We start from the raw sequence: 16551 nt of genomic DNA, 5'->3' as shown, positions 1-16551 counted from the left end.
CTGCTAAACACTGGCTTTTTTTTTATAGCTGCCCTTTTAATACAGCCCATTTTTTAATGCTGCCCATTTTTTTACAGGAACTTTCATTAATAAGCCTTTATCTGACTGAGTTCTGCTGTGCTCTAAATCACTCACAAATCTTACGATAATTCGATAATCTCCATTCAGTTTTCACACAATATTAGTTGTTTTCATGCCTTTTGCACAACATTGGACCATTTCATGCTTTTCATCTTCAGAAAGTGCGTTTTATAAGTGCGTGGCATGATGGGTTTTGGTCTAAAATCAAGAATGTCGCATAGTTTAACTGCTAAAATGTAAGAGTACAATGTACAATTACAAATTAATAATATGTTGAAAATAATCATACGTGGGGGTGAGTTGTGCCACTGGCACAACTTAACCCAGGCCCTCTGGCACAAATCACCCCGGACCCACAAGTTTGAAAAACTAACATGATCCAGCAGTTAAGAGCTAACATCATGCTAACTGTATAGACTCATTGTGTAGCCTGCTAAAGCACTAAAATGTGTGAAATGTTTACAGACTTGTCTATAATTGTTCAGACACTACAATCAAAAAACCTTAATCATAGAAATTTTATTTTGAAAGAAAAAAAAAAAAAACAGTTTTTTGAGCTAAAATGTGCTTTCCTCTCATGCCATGTGTCTCTCTTCTTTGGAGGATGAATAAAATGGATGACTTTTCAAAATTATGTGGTCACATGACCAATTTCTTCTATGGTTTTCCAGAAACAGTGGGTGGAACTACTTCCCCCCTGGCACAAATCACCCCACTCTCCCCTATGTGATAAAAAAAATCCACTCTGCTACACACACAAGATGAGGATCATTCTGAAGATGATGCAGAAGAGGAAAATCCTGAGAAACCAGAAGATGCACCTTCCTCATCAAAGCCGCCAGTCTTTCGGTTTCTTTCGAAATGCCGCAGAAGGCCTAAACAGAAGACCTCAATGACCAGCATGAGGGAGCAGATCAAAAAGTATAAGGAAGAGCTTTCAAAGGAACCCATCACTGAAGAAACAGGAATAGACTTTTGGTTGGCAAAAAGTGACACTTTTTATCACAAGTTGAAACCTTTTGCTTTAGACCTGTTGGCTATGCCAGCTTCTCAAGCCTTTGCAGGAGGGGTTTTCAGTGTCACAGGTGACCTCACTAGAGGTCGGCGAAATAAAGCGAGAGTCACATTGGCATGAAGTGCTTTCCTTAAAATGAATCGAACCAAATAGAACTATTGTATTGAGTGCCACTGATAGCACTTCTCATAGCAACAATATGCACATTCTCCTTGAATGTTTACAGGTCTGTTAGTTCAATTTATAGTGACCTCTACTGTCAATGCTAAAAAATAAGATGAGTTGATTTTTAGTTCCACGCATTGTTGGCATTTCAACCCAATAGATTTTATTTTAATACTTAATTGGCACCAAAATACTATTTTGTTGTTCTGTTTTGCTGAGGTGTAAGAAGGAAGGGGCTGTTTCAGTACATTTACAGTTTCACATATTCCTTATATATAAATAAACTGTTTATTATAAAGAGAACTGTTGATTCAGGTAATTTTTTCAGGCCATACAGTATTTGAAGTTGCATTACTGTCAAATACAGTTTTTCTTTTTAATATTTTGGAGTTGCACTTTTACTTTAAAGAATTAAGAATTTGGTCTTTTATGGAAAGATTATATTCCATATTTTTAATGAGACTTGATTTTATTTAATTTTAAGTTAGAATATAGTGCATATTACAATCGTTTAAATGACACTTAAATTAAACCCAATATATTTTAGTCAACTAAATCTACAGTAGACTTTGTCGACTAAAATCTTATCCTATTTAGTCGACTAAAACTAGACTAAAACTAAAACAAAGCAGATGATTAAAATATGACTAAAACTAAAATTGCATTTTAGTCAAAAGACTATGACTAAAACTAAATTAACACCTGCTGTCAAAATTAACACTGATGAACACTTTGGCCAAATACAGGAAATACGTCAAGAAAGACCACAAGTGTGGGTATTTGGACAGGCCCGGTGTTGCACCAAAGTTTTACCATACTCTTTGGTTGTACTTTCTTCTTCTGCATGTTCTTCTACAATCCATCATGCATTGGCTTCACAGCTGAAAGGTTTGCCTGAGCTGCGCCCTCTACCGTAAAGGAGCAAATTTGCATTTCTTTCAGCATGAGGCTTATTCACTGAAGTTTTGGTATGAAAGGGCCTTTATATTTGCAAAAAAAAAAAAAAAAAGAGACAAACAAAAAAAGCCCAGCCCAGATGAGAAAACTAACGCAAATGTACTGCAAAGCATTACTTTTCATTTTTTCACTTTTCATATTTACTTTTTTAAAGGAGTAACACAATATCATAATGCATTTCTTTTTAAAGTAACTTTCCCCAACATTGGAAGTACAACACAACACAGTCTTTGGCTTTTTTCCCTCTTCTTCATTTGGGTTGTACAGTTATGTTGAAATGATTTGGCATACAGAACCAAATAGACCCATTACAAATACTTCATGCAAATATTTTATGGGGGAAAAAAAAAAAAAAGACAGAGCTATAAATCCGAGAAGATAGAAAATGACATCAAGATGGTGGCACAAGAAAGCAGAGAACAAGAGATGAGAATAGAGGGACATATCTTCAGAACGCCTGGCCAGACCGAAGCTCAAACATCCATGTTGTATATCACAAACCAAAGCAAAAGACTCTTCACAAGACAGCTGCAATTGAAATGTAAATTAGAATTAGTCATGGCTATAGAGAGCATCTTAGCTGAGAATAAGAAATTTGGCATCTACGGAATAAATTTGCAATAAATAGACATTACAATATGTTCAGAGACAATGTCTTAGCTGCCACTTAGGCTTTTTGTTACAGCTTCATACTCTTAGCTTCATAAACAGAGAACAAAAATGTGAATTGTTTTGAAAACGTGTATGATGATATTGTAAACAGTCAAATATGTTATTTTGCAGCAGTCAAACTGTTGCAGATTATTGCATGACAAGACAATGCAGTAGACATAATCATCAGCTTATCAAACAACAAAGTGAAGGCAACATGGTAAAACAAAAAAAGAATAATAAAGTTGTAACCTAAACTAACAGCTAAAACTAAAACAGGAAAACTAAAACAAGCACATTCAGACATCATATTGTAAACATTTTGTACAATAGGATTTGAATATTTTCAAAATACACTCCTTTATACTAATTATATCCTCAACAAAGAATGTTCAGGAAAGCTAATACTTTACCATTCAAATATTTTAACATGTAAAAATTCAGTCAGCAATGTAAAAACTTAACAGAATGAAAACAAGACAGAACTAAACGTACAACTTAACCATTAAAACAGCATTTTCTGCCCTGAGGTATCATTGTAGTGATGCCCAAAAGTGAAAAGACAAATGGCTTGACAAATTCATATCAAAATATCCATTCTTTGACTCAATGCATAAAAGTCTGAGAAAGTTCCCTGTTGGGACCAAATGTTTAGTTGCTTTCAATACAATGAAGTGCACAAGTAATTTCTAGATAATCTCATTATCAAAATGGTTCCTTGAGGTAAAAGTAAACTTCTGATTTTTTGTAGAGTACCTTACAAAAGTATGTTTCCATTAAAAAAAACAAAACAAAAACAACCTTCCTTTCTCTCAGGTTGTACTAAGTGTCATCATCCCAAAGGCACAGCTGTTTATAGGGTATATAGAAGTCAAACCAGTAGCCCTTGCTGCAGCTCTTAATGCCACACTTGTAGGGGTTGGGCCCCTGACCCCGGCAGTACTTCAGCTGGCAGGGGAACCACTCCAGGTTTAACCTATAAGTGCAAGTGCAGGGCTGCCATGGGTCTGTTGTGGAGCTGCAGCTCTGCAAGCCAGTCACATTCAGACTCTGAGGAAAGACCTCAAATATTGAACCTTCAACCCCTGCAAAGAGAAATGTAATGGGTTAAAATAAAATTTCAACAAAAAAATATATATATATTTTTGACTTTACATAATGCCTCTGCATGGTCATGATATTTGCAGGTTAAGTCCATAATGATTCATTTGTTTTTTAACCCAGAAACTTTTTGAATGTAACAGGGGTACATAATATAACCTATATAAACTGACTAAGTAAATTACGGAAGAGGATTAGGGCCAAGCAAGAATAAAAAAATAAAACCATCTCGAGATTAAAGTTGTTAAATTTCGAGAAAAAGCTCGTTAAATTTCGAGAAAAAAGTTGAGATAAAATGTTGAGAATAAACTTGTTAAATTACAAGAAAAAAGTTGTTAAATTAAGAGAACAAATTCGTTAAATTATGAGAAAAATGTCATTAAATTTCAAGAAAAAAGTCAAGATAAAATGTTGAAAATAAAGTCATTAAATTAACGAATTTATTCTCGTAATTTAATGAATTTGTTCTCGTAATTTAATGAATTTATTCTCGTAATTTAATGACTTTTTTTCTCGTAATTTAATGACTTTATTCTCAACATTTTATCTCGACTTTCTCGAAACTTAATGAGTTTTTTTCTTGTAATTTAATAAGTTTATTCTCAACATTTTATCTCGACTTTTTTTCTTGAAATTTAACGAGTTTTTTCTCGAAATTTAACGAGTTTTTTTCTCGTAATTTAACAAGTTTATTCTCAACATTTTATCTAGACTTTTTTTCTTGAAATTTAACGAGTTTTTTTCTCGTAATTTAACAAGTTTATTCTCAACATTTTATCTTGACTTTTTTTCTTGAAATTTAACAAGTTTTTTCTCATAATTTAATGAGTTTATTCTCAACATTTTATCTCGACCTTTTTCTCGAAATTTAACGAGTTTTTTTCTCGTAATTTAACGAGTTTATTCTCAACATTTTATTTCGACTTTTTTTTTTTTTTTTTTTAATTTAACAACTTTAATCTCGAGATGGTTTTATTTTTTTATTATTGCTTGGCCCTAATCCTCTTCCGTATTAAATAAATACACACACAAAACACTTTTTAAAATTTTGGGGTCGGTATGATTTTTGTAATGTTTTTCAAAAGAAGTTTCTAATGCTCACCAAGGCTGCATTTATTTGATCAAAAATACAGTAAAACAGTAATATTGTGCAATATTATTACAATTTAAAACAACTGTTCCCTTTCAGGGAACTTCTACGCGGCATTGAGATGAAGCTATGGGAACACCTCTGCGTGAGGCATTTGTCTAATCACTCATTGTTGGAACATCATTCTGTAGTGTGTGATATCGTAACCAGAAAGCTATTAAGGATACCCAGACCAAACATCGTCAGCTTCTGATTGGCTGAAGTAAGTTGCTCACAGGCATGCAGAAAGCATGGCAGGGCAATGTAACATCTCATTCCCTACTCAGGGAACCATGGTTACAATTATAACGGAGATAGAAGTTCCCTCGTAAGAGGGTTGCGACTACGCATGGCGCTATGGGAATCTGAATACCCAACTATGCCATAATGTCAACTGCCTGCCTTAGTGTTAATAATGGTGAGCACAGCTTAGGACATGAGCACTCCAGAACCTGGTGAGGAGTCATCCCTGGTTACGACGTCATGCTACGGAATGATGTTCCACCAATAGGTGATAAGACAAGTGCTTCAGACTCAATTACGCTGAGGTGTTCCCATAGCGTCATCTTGACATAGCGTCTCGTTCCCTACTCAGGGAACCATGGTTATTGTCATAACCAAGACGTTTCCTACTTTAATATATTTTAAGATCTAATTTATTCCTGCTATGGCAGAAGCTGATTTTTTTTTTTACTGTCTTCAGTGTCACATGATCCTTCAGAAATCATTCTAATATGCTGATTTGGTGCTCCACTAACATTTCATATAATTATCAATGGTGAAAACTGTTGTGCTGCTTAATATTTTTGTTGAAACTGATACATTTTTTTTAAATTATTTGATGAACAGAAAGTTCAAAAGAATTTAAATTATGTGTGATTCATTACAACGCCCACTGAATATATTACCACAGTTTACTCCAAGATATTTATTCTAAGTATAATTATCTTCCTGAAATTTCAGCTGTAAGCTTACAGAAAAAAAGGTTTCCTGAAATTTTCATGCACAAATTAAACAGTTTCTAAGAATGATTGCTGACAGTTATTGCTGACAATTCTTAACATACAGGGCAAGGGCTTGAAACATACATTTACAGCAATGCATCATCTTGTGTAAGAAGAACATCCTCTCATCTAACCTTTGTCCAGCCAGTGCTTGACATCTTGCTGCCGTGTGTACACAAGGTCTCGTGCATCCCTGCACACATTACGTATGTGAGTACTGAGGTACCAGGAGCGACTCATATTGAGCACCGCGTTCATAGTGAACCGTTCCACACCATGTCTCTCCTCCGCACTCCGCACCACATGAGGGTTTTTCTGTTGAGTTCAAACAATAATAAGAACCGGCAGATATTATAATATTATATAATATTAAAAGGTTAATATTTTGATATTAACAATACACCATCAATGGTTCACAATGCCTTACTTACTACTCTCTCTCTCTCTGTCTCTATTACACACAGATGGTGCTTTAAATTTTTTAAAATTTGGACCTGTCTGAGTCTAGCCATGGCTTCACTGGGGATGAGCTCTCCATGATCCAAATGTGAGATGAAGCAGAGGGCCTGGTACTGTGATTGGCCCTTCTCCGGCTCCCCAAGCACCAGTGCACGAAAGATCTTCACACGCTATTAGAAAAAAGAAAAAGAAAAAATGAAGAAAATGTGAGCTTAGACAGTCACAAGACAAACCTACATTTCAACAATGAATTAGGGGATTTTATTATCAGGATGTTTTTCCTATGAAATTTCAGCACATGCAAATTAGAAGAACAGGCAGGGAAACGGATAAATTATTGTCCAGTCAAAATATTCAATACTGTAGCAAATTAGCTAAAAAGAAATATGAATAATTAATCATAACTAGTTATAATTAATTATAAATATTTGGAGCAGTTAATAAAGTTAACTTAATGTAATAAAATTAATATGACAATCAATTAACCCATTTGTCCAGTGAACACTCAGTGTTAATTGTTTATTAATTCTAAGAAATGTTCATTTCCAGGTTAACTTTTCCATAGCTCCTCATGTTTGCCACTTCCGGTCTCACACCATCATTCCTCATTTTACCCATGTACGTGTGACTTGCGCGTGTGTATTTATGTGTTTGTTAGTTTAGTTATGCGTTTGTGATTTAGTTAATAACACTTGTGCACAATACATATTTGGTTCTGACCCCCTGTCTGTGAATAAATTGGCTCTTAAATGATTTAGATCCTATTAACAGTAAGTAAATGCTAAGAAAGATTTATTTTTCTATGGCCATGAAAAATACCCTTCTCTTAGATTTAATTAATAATCAATACTGAGTGTTCACGGAATGAACTGATCGATTGATTGTAATTTTAATGTAGCTACATCAAGTTAATCTGATTAACTGATTCAAATATACATAATTAACAATAATTAATAATCATAATGAGTTCTTAATATTATTAATAATTATTAATATTTCCCCTTTGAGCTAGTGTCACTACAGTACTTAAACAATATTCATTTACTTGGGATCCGTTGTGTAAGGTAAGAATAAAAAGCACTTAAAATGTATAAACCTAAACGTTGCTCTTTTATTTTTTTTGTTTTCCAGTGCAGACAGCATCTTCCACTGAAGGCCCGTTCACACAAAGGACGGTAACTACAATGATAGCAATAAAAACACACTACAACTATAACAATAACGCTGGTAACCTTGGTAAATATTGAGCAAAACAGGCTGGGAAAACGTAACTGCTGTTTACACACTTTCATTAAAAAAAACTTACAAAAATCTAATAATTTAATTAAAATAGATCAAAGAAAAGTTTAAAATACCTTATATATGTGCCACAATTACTGGCATACCTTCATGTAATACTTTGTGCACCTTCCTTTTGCCAAAATAGCAGCTCTTGCAACAGATCACCACAATTGTGGCAGTTTTATTCACTTTCATTTTTGTATAATTTTACTTCAATCAAAGGTTAGAGTTTTGCAAATATAAAAAAAAAAAAAAAAAAAAAAAAATTTGTATAACCTGTTTTGCATTTTAAAGCAAAACATCTAAATTAAAGCAAAATTAATTTACCTTAAAAGCAAAACTGCATAAGATATTAAGACTTATTTTCATAGAATGAATAGAAAATAAAGACATTTTGTCTTGGTCTTTTGCAGATTTCAGATTTTAATATATTTTCACAGTATACAGTATAAGTTCTATACAACGAAACAACAAAAGATAAATAATGAATGTGAACAATGTAATTTAAGACTGGGAGGAAGAGGCATCCAAATTCAAAAATTTACTTGTTACACAAATCATTAAAAAGCCTTTATTTCATGAACACTAAAATAAAGCAGAGGCCCCTGTCTAACTATAAACATACCAGCTTGTCAGAGCACATGCAACTGAAGCGTAACCTCCTACCATGACCCTGAGCATCAGCTGATCCACCAACTTACCCAGAGCAAAGCAAGCTAACTGCTTCCATATGCACATAACCAAGAATACAGCCTCTCTTTCATGACAACAATACTGCTTTTCTTTGCGTCCGTCCCAGTGGTAACCGCACTACAGCATTCACACTGAATACGACTAAAGCCGTGAGAATGTCAGCTAGAGAACTCAAAATAAGACTCATTTGCTCAAAATAATTTCATTTTAGATTCTGTTTAAAGAGAGAGATATGAATCATAGAAAAGGTGTCACTGAAAAGATTAGTCATAACTGCTGCTCTTTTTTTCTGGGGTTCAGTATATAAACTCAATCGACACCATTTGTGGCATAATATTGATTACAACAACAAATAATTCTGACTTTAAAAAAAAAAAACGTATAAAAGAAGTTGAATAAACTTATAATTTAGTAAAAGCTTTATATTATTGCTCAGCATTATATTAAAAGTTGGATATGTAGTACATCCTACTTTACCTATGTACTTACACAGTATAAATAAGTAAATCAATATATACACTAGCAAATCTTGTCAGCATGATTGTTTATATTGTTGCAAAAATTTAAACTGTACATAGCTCTCTAAATATGCTCACCATCCACTTTATTACCTGTTCAACTGCTTTTTAATGCAAATATTTAATCAGCCAATCACATGGCAGCAACTAGGGCTGGACGATTATGACCTAAAATCAAAATCTCAATTAATTGAACATTTTACCTCGATTACGATTAATGAATGATTATTTTGTATGTTTTATTTATTTTGTTACCCTCATAGTTCACTGAGAAGGTTTGTACTGTAAATATGCTTGACTAATAAAGGTGGATATTTTTTCCTATTGAAAGAGTGATCTGACATAACAGCTCACTTTCAGCAGTTATTTTATCTATGGTTTGTAACATTTCTTACAGATTTCTGCTCATTGTAAATCAGATAAAGATAAATTAGCACAGTACTACCAGTACGTAATGAGAGCGATTGCGTGTGTGAATTAGTGAATTGCGTGTGTGAATTAGATCTTCACGCGACGTGCGAGCTAGTGTTTGTATGAATGTTTGTGTGCTGCAGTGCAGCTGAATAATCCTGGAATGTTTTAATCAAAAACCTTAATTTCTTTTCGACTGAAGAAAGAAAGATATGAACATCTTGGATGACATGGGGGTGAGTAAATTATCAGGAAATTTTAATTTGAAAGTGAACTAAGCCTTTAACAGGATTAAAAAAACGAAATAACCGACATGGGAAAATTACGTTGGCTAGAGGTTCTGAATTTCGGTTTCGATTACATTCGATTAATTGTCCAGCCCTAGCAGCAACTCAATACATTTGGGCACGTAGGCATGGGCAAGACAATATGCTGAAGTTCAAACTGAGCATCAGAATGGGGAAGAAACGTGATTTAAGTGACTGAATCTGGTCTGAATATTTAAAGGTTGAATTTACCTCTAAATAATTAGAGTTCTGTACATGGAAATGACATACAGTGAGTCTCAAACTCCATTGTTTCCTCCTTCTTATGTAAATTTGATTTGTGCAAATGACCTCTGAAGAACAGGCGAATCTCAACATAACACTGACTGTGACGCAACAGTCGGGATCATTAATATGTACGCCCCCAATATCTGCATATACCAGTCCACATTCAAGGCATTAGACAAGCCAGTATTAACGTCTGGAGCAGCACAGAGCCGAATCATCAGAAGTTATGCAGGTAAGCAAGCAAGGACAATAGCGAAAAATGGCATATGGAGCAATAATAACTGACATGATCCATGATATTTTTAGTGATATTTGTAAATTGTCTTTCTAAATGTTTCGTTAGCATGTTGCTAATGTACTGTTAAATGTGGTTACTATTGTTTCTTACTGTATTCATGGAGACCAGGGCCATGTTGTTATTTTCATTATTAAACACTTTCAGTCTGTATAATTCATAAACACAACTTCATTCTTTATAAATCTCTCCAACAGTGTGTAATGTTAGCTTTAGCCCCGTTAGCCATGGAGCACTATCAAACTCATTCAGAATCAAATGTAAACATCCAAATAAATATTATACTTACATGATCTGATAGGCTGCATGACAATACTTTGTAAAGATCCATTTTGAGGGTTATATTAGCTGTGTGAACTTTGTTTATGCAATGTATTATAGAGTTGTGAGCTGGGGCGCGGAGAGCGCGAGCATTTAAAGGGGACACGCACAGAATCTGTGCATTTTTAATTATGCCCCAAAATAGGCAGTTGAATATGGGGCATTTTGAGCTGAAACTTCACATACACATTCAGGGAACCTTAGACTTATATTACATCTTGTGAAAAAGGGTTCTAGGGCACCTTTAAAAAACTGCTGATCTACTGGGATTTTAACTGATAACCATCTCTAGGGTTTACAGAGAATGGTCTGAAAAAGAGAAAAAATATCCAGTGAGTGGCAGTTCTGTGGCAAAAATGCCTTGTTGATTCCAGAGGACAGAGGAGAATGGCCAGGCTGGTTCGAGCTGATAGAAAGGCAACAGTAACTGACAACAGTTTTACTGACCCTCGTGTGCAAAGCAGTCTGGTGTAAAAAATGACTTGCACACACTGGTATATGAATTTATCTGGACACATTCCCTTCATAAATAAAATTACACCAACTGCGTCCTTAGTGGCTCAGATGCCAGGAGTTTATGGAGACTCATATGTTTTCTATTATAGCCATTAACAGATCAGTGATAATATCACAAGCTCAGGGACGTCGTTCTTGAGTGTTGCTGTCCTGTAGAGTTTTGCTTCAACCCAACTCACCCTCCTTCACGTAGCTTTAGTAATCCTGAAGAAATTCAAGTGTGTTTGATCAGAGTTGTAACTAAACTGTGCAGGAAGGCTGCACTACAGGACCAGTGTCACTGGTACAGGTACACAGTTGTCACTTGCAAAAACAAAATGGCAGCACCGTGAGTGGAAACATACAGATAAAGGGGGCAGTAATATTATAATAAGATCTCCTTCCTACATCACATGGGAAGCGAAATCTGAACGGCTTGTTTTGTCACATGCTTGCAGAGAAAGGCTTACCAAAACAAAGTTACTTGGTTATCCTTTTTCATGGGTTGGTAGATGCACAGGGGACCCGATTATAGCATTTAAACATGGAAAAAGACAGATTTTCAGGATATGTTCCCTTTAAAATGTGTATTTGAACTTTAAAGCTGTTTAAATGAAAGATTTTAGGGTTTATGGGGTTGTTATAAAAATGGATATAACTTATCTTGTGTTATCAATATTGAAACAGTATTTTAATGTTTACAAATTGGCCTCATTCACTTCCATTGTAGGCGTTTTTTGTTTGTTTGTTTTTTTAAGAAAAAGAGGGACAATTGAAACTAATTTTGTGGTTTATCAACATTTTGCCTGTGCAAATGCATCCGTATCATGTGCTTTCATATCCAGGTAATTGTTATGAATATAAAAAATAAAAAACACCTCAACCACAAATGGACAATTAGGCTAATTTATTTATAATGTTATATAATATATAATTATGGATATATAATTATGGTCTATGATGTTTCCCTGTTCTGTGTTTTTTTTGTTTTTTTTTTTGTTTTTTGGGTGCTTTGCATATTGCCTGATGTTTCTCATACAGCCCACAGCATGGATTTGGCAGCATGATTGTTTGGCTAACGGCAGCTTGATATCCTCCAACTTTCCATGGATGAAAAAAATCAAATAGAATATAATTTGATCCTGAAAAGTCTCTACATTTAAGTATGTCAAGTCAAGAAAAACACTTCCACTTTAAGTTCTTTCAAAGCTTTAAAATAACATTCATAAAGAGCTGATAAACAGGTGTGTGATTCAAGAGTAATTTGATCTAATCACACTATGTAAATAAAGGAAAAGCATTTTTAGGTGATTTTACTAAAGAGATGGTTCACCCAAAAATGAAAATTGTCATAATTTACTTATGTTGTTCCAAACCTGTATGAGTTTGTTTTTGTTGAACACCAAAAAAGATATTTTGAAGAATGTTGGGGGCCAAACAGTTGATGGACCCCAATGACTTCCATAGTATTTTTTTTTTTCTTATATGGAAGTCTGTCTGCTTACCAACATTCTTCAAAATATCTTCTTTTGTGTTCAACAGAAGAAAGAAATTCATACAGGTTTGGAACAAATTGAGAACAAATAAACATACTCTTTATTCTATATGATTATATGTACGTATGAACTTGTGAAAAAAGTTTTGAAAAAGTTAAATATCACTATTATAAGTGATACCATGGTGAAGTGATAGTATCAGATGGTAAAACCATGGTACTCTGATACTATACATACAGTCCCGTGATAGAGAATGATGCTATAAAAATGAAATTAATTTACCCTGATACTAAAACAAACAAAAATGGCTTCACCTACAAAAACACATTATACAAAAAGTGTAATAGTATTACCATGTTGTTTAGAATCATAGAATGTATGATGGCATTTGGACATACCTTAGTATCATGGCACTGAATTACCATGGAAGTGAAATTCATATATTATGGTATTTGACACTGTACACTAAGGTGCTTCCAAGAATACTACAGCACTACAATGGAGCATGTCCAACAAACACAAACACATAATTTATGCACTTGTCTTGACTCTTTTCTTCCCACACAGTGATACGGTTGCATTGCAGTGCTCCAAAAGTGCACTGATTTCAGTTCATTCACAGCTGTGGTTGAATTATATTTACTTGGATTTATACTCACGCGCTTGAAATCAGACAGGAATGTGATGAGATTCCCGTCTGCCTGCTTGAACTCCACTGTTATGATGTCCTTCTCACTATCCGCCTCTAATAGCTCCTCCGTTATTTGACCATCGTTAAGACGAACAAGAACCGTCAACTGTGAGCAAACACTTACCGATAATACCAGAGTAAACACGACAAACGCTATCTGGACTGAAGCCGGTAAAGTCACTCTCGCGTTCATTACAAAAGACAATAAGAATGTAAACTCATTTAACACAACAATGGGACATATCGTCAAAGTAAATGACTTTAAACAAATAACAAAACTGTGGACAACGAATGCAAACTACTGTTTAGAGTGGTAACGTTAATGCCCGTTTATAAAATAAGCTAGTTGGTAAACTATAGCTCGATGATCAAAGCAAAACAAATTGCGCTTCAATCAAAAATTGTATTTTTATCTAACGTTTGCCTAGATATTCGGAAAACACTGACTTAATTATACACGAAAACTGTCCTTCTATAGTTTACTAACTCTTAAAGCTCATGTATTCCCCGTCACTTCCTCTGAACTTCAGTAATTTGGCTGAAGGCGCCTCGGGCTCCCAACACTGCATGGGGCCACTTCTTAAAGACACAGGCTCAGATTTCAAGAATTAAAACTTCTTACTGGATTGACAGCTGTGGTGCATGCATATTGTTTTATATTGTAATAAAACATAACTTTAAAATTATTATTTTTATTTAAATTAAATAAAGTGGGTTTTTTTTTTCATTACACACTAAACCGAGTTCAATCTCTCAAATGTTAATAAGTTTTGCATCCTAAATTAAATATCATTTTATATATGTAAATATTATATATGTAAATTATATGAGGAATAATAAGGCAACACAATGGGGGAAAAACTGGGCTTTTTTTTTTTCTTTTTTTTTTTTTCCTAAAATTGACCCATTACATGTAAGCATCTGTTTAATGACCAGACTCCTTATTTTGAGAAGTTAGGGACATTACTCAGATTTCATAAAGGAGCTTGACCCTTAATAAATAATAAAAATAATATCAATAACAATAATCTTTTTTTTTAAATCATCATTATAAAAGTAATTCTCTCTTTTATCTATTTAAATAGCTATTTATTTTCCAATATTTTTAAAATCAAGATAAAAAAAAAAAAAGCATCTTATTCACAGACTTGCCAACATTAAGACAAGGGACGTTCTCAATTTCTTTACACCACTTACCACTTGATTTAAAGGGACAGTGCACCCAAAAATTAAAATTCATTTACTCACCCTCATGTCATTCCAAACCCATTAAATTTTGGTTAATTTTCAAAACACAGATTAAAGGGTTACTTCACCCAAAAATCAAATGTCTGTCATTAATTACTCACCCTCATGTCATTCCACACCCATAAGACCTTCGTCCATCTTTTTTTTCTTTTTTGCACACAAAAAGCATTCTTGTCGCTTCATAACATTAAGGCCCTGGTATATTTCAAACTAAATCGAAGAACGAACTGATGTGACGTCATTTTGGAAAAAATCAGGCCAAAACGAAGTTCATTTTGTGTTCTTTTTGGAAGTTTGAAATGGAAATTCAAAAATTCTGAAATTTTTTGCTAGTTTCAGCATGACTTAGTTATCATTTTCACATCCTCCACCATGTTGTTTAAATAGCAAATGCATTTGCACCCATAGATGACACTCTGATTGGTTTATTGCACGTTATGCCCAAAACACACCCATTACTCATTAAGAGAATAGGGACAACCCTTTTAGACCATGCACCGGGTGAGCTGATAATTTTTCCCATCCTTAATCTAGAAAAAGTGGATTCGGACACGCCCTAAGTGCACTTGCACCATGCGCATTAGACCATCCTCTTAGATCGTTAAAATAGGGCCCATAGAGTTCATCACATATAATAAACATGGAAGGCCGTGTGTATAACACAATAGAACAAACCTCATTGGTGAGTTGCACACATGTTTCAGCTTCTGTGTTTACCATATCTGATGTGCTTGATGTATGTGTGTCAATCACTGTTTAGATGTAAAATAAAAGTCTAAATTAAATCTGTTTATCATATAAAATGATCAAATCTCTTCACAAGACTCGGATTAATATGCTTGATTCATATGGATTTGTTTTACGATGCCTTTATGACCTTTTTGGATCTTCTAAGTTTGGTTACCTGGACTTTCAGTGGAGAGACAGAAACCTCTCAGGTTTAATTAAAAATATCTTTATTTGTATTTTGAAGACAACTAAAGTCGTATGGGTTTGGAATTACATGATGAGGGGGGAGTAAAATATTTTTTGGGTGAACTGTCTCTTTAAGTAAAGCATCAGATGCCTACAGTACAGTTCACAAGAAGATGCATGTTAGGTTTCGAATGACAAAGAATTGGTTATATGTTTTGAATTATGACAAAATTATTTGGCAGTTTTCTTCAAATGTGCAACATATTTAGTTAAAGAGATAGTTCATCCAAAAATTATAATTCTGCCATAATTTCTTTTTTTTTTTTTTTTTTTTATGCAAAACTTTGTTTCTGCAAAACACACTAGAAGAATGAAATGTTTTAAAATGAAATGCTATTTTTTTTTCACACTTAAAAAATGTTTTGTTGTTGAATCTTAACTGTAACCTGTTAACATGGGCATTGCTGGTGTTAAAAAGGCCTGAGCCTCACATCAGATTTTGGAGGCAGCAGGACGCCAGAACCCTGAACTTTAACCTTTTGATCTTCTCAACACTTCTTGTAAGCTTGCATTAAACACATTCCTGGTATGCACTATAATTCACTATAATCATGTGTAAGAAGACAGCAGCATACCAGGTTAATATTAATCGGTCGCAAAGCTGATTAAAATATAAACACAATTTTACACACAGATTCATCTACAGCATACCTCTCTAATTTATGACATAACATCATGATAGCTTGAGCTGTGAAAAACATGGCCTGGCCTGTAAAGTGCTCCCACTGAGCCACTTATGACCTGTGAGCCCTGCAGACTGACTGTGAGGTTTAGGAAGATATTTACGGTAGCTCCCTCACTACAACCTCATGAATTAGTTAACCGCCAGACTCTCTGGAGTCATTCCAAATGAGCTCCCCCTCAGAGCAGAGACCTTAACTGCTGGCAGGGGATTCAGACAAGTGACCTGAAACTAATCACGTGAATCACTCTTAGAAGAAAGTAATTATTCAGGTTATCCATTTCAAATGCTGTCTATTCTAAAAAAATAAAACAAAATGAGCAAACAAA

At 34.2% G+C, this 16551-nt stretch overlaps 1 protein-coding gene across 2 annotated transcripts; it reads right to left on the bottom strand.

The window, feature by feature from the left end:
- Window positions 1–2277: 2277 nt before the first annotated feature.
- On the bottom strand, window positions 2278–13883 carry oafb (OAF homolog b (Drosophila)). Of its 2 annotated transcripts, none has more exons than XM_048189536.1 (4): window positions 13286–13883; window positions 6535–6732; window positions 6238–6418; window positions 2278–3954 (listed from the first exon to the last, which is right to left on the bottom strand). In XM_048189536.1, exons 1-4 carry the CDS (start codon window positions 13508–13510, stop codon window positions 3692–3694), a joined length of 867 nt encoding a protein of 288 aa, XP_048045493.1. In that variant the 5' UTR covers window positions 13511–13883; the 3' UTR covers window positions 2278–3691. The 2 variants fall into 2 exon arrangements, with proteins under 2 accessions (XP_048045493.1, XP_048045494.1); XM_048189537.1 differs by having other exon boundaries at window positions 2281–3954; window positions 6598–6732.
- Between the last annotated feature and the right edge of the window lie 2668 nt (window positions 13884–16551).

The sequence above is a fragment of the Megalobrama amblycephala genome, linkage group LG4, assembly GCF_018812025.1.
Source record: "Megalobrama amblycephala isolate DHTTF-2021 linkage group LG4, ASM1881202v1, whole genome shotgun sequence".
Lineage (NCBI taxonomy): Eukaryota > Metazoa > Chordata > Actinopteri > Cypriniformes > Xenocyprididae > Megalobrama > Megalobrama amblycephala.
The sequence above is the reverse complement of the archived record's forward strand: the minus strand, read 5'-3'. Positions and strand labels throughout refer to the sequence as shown.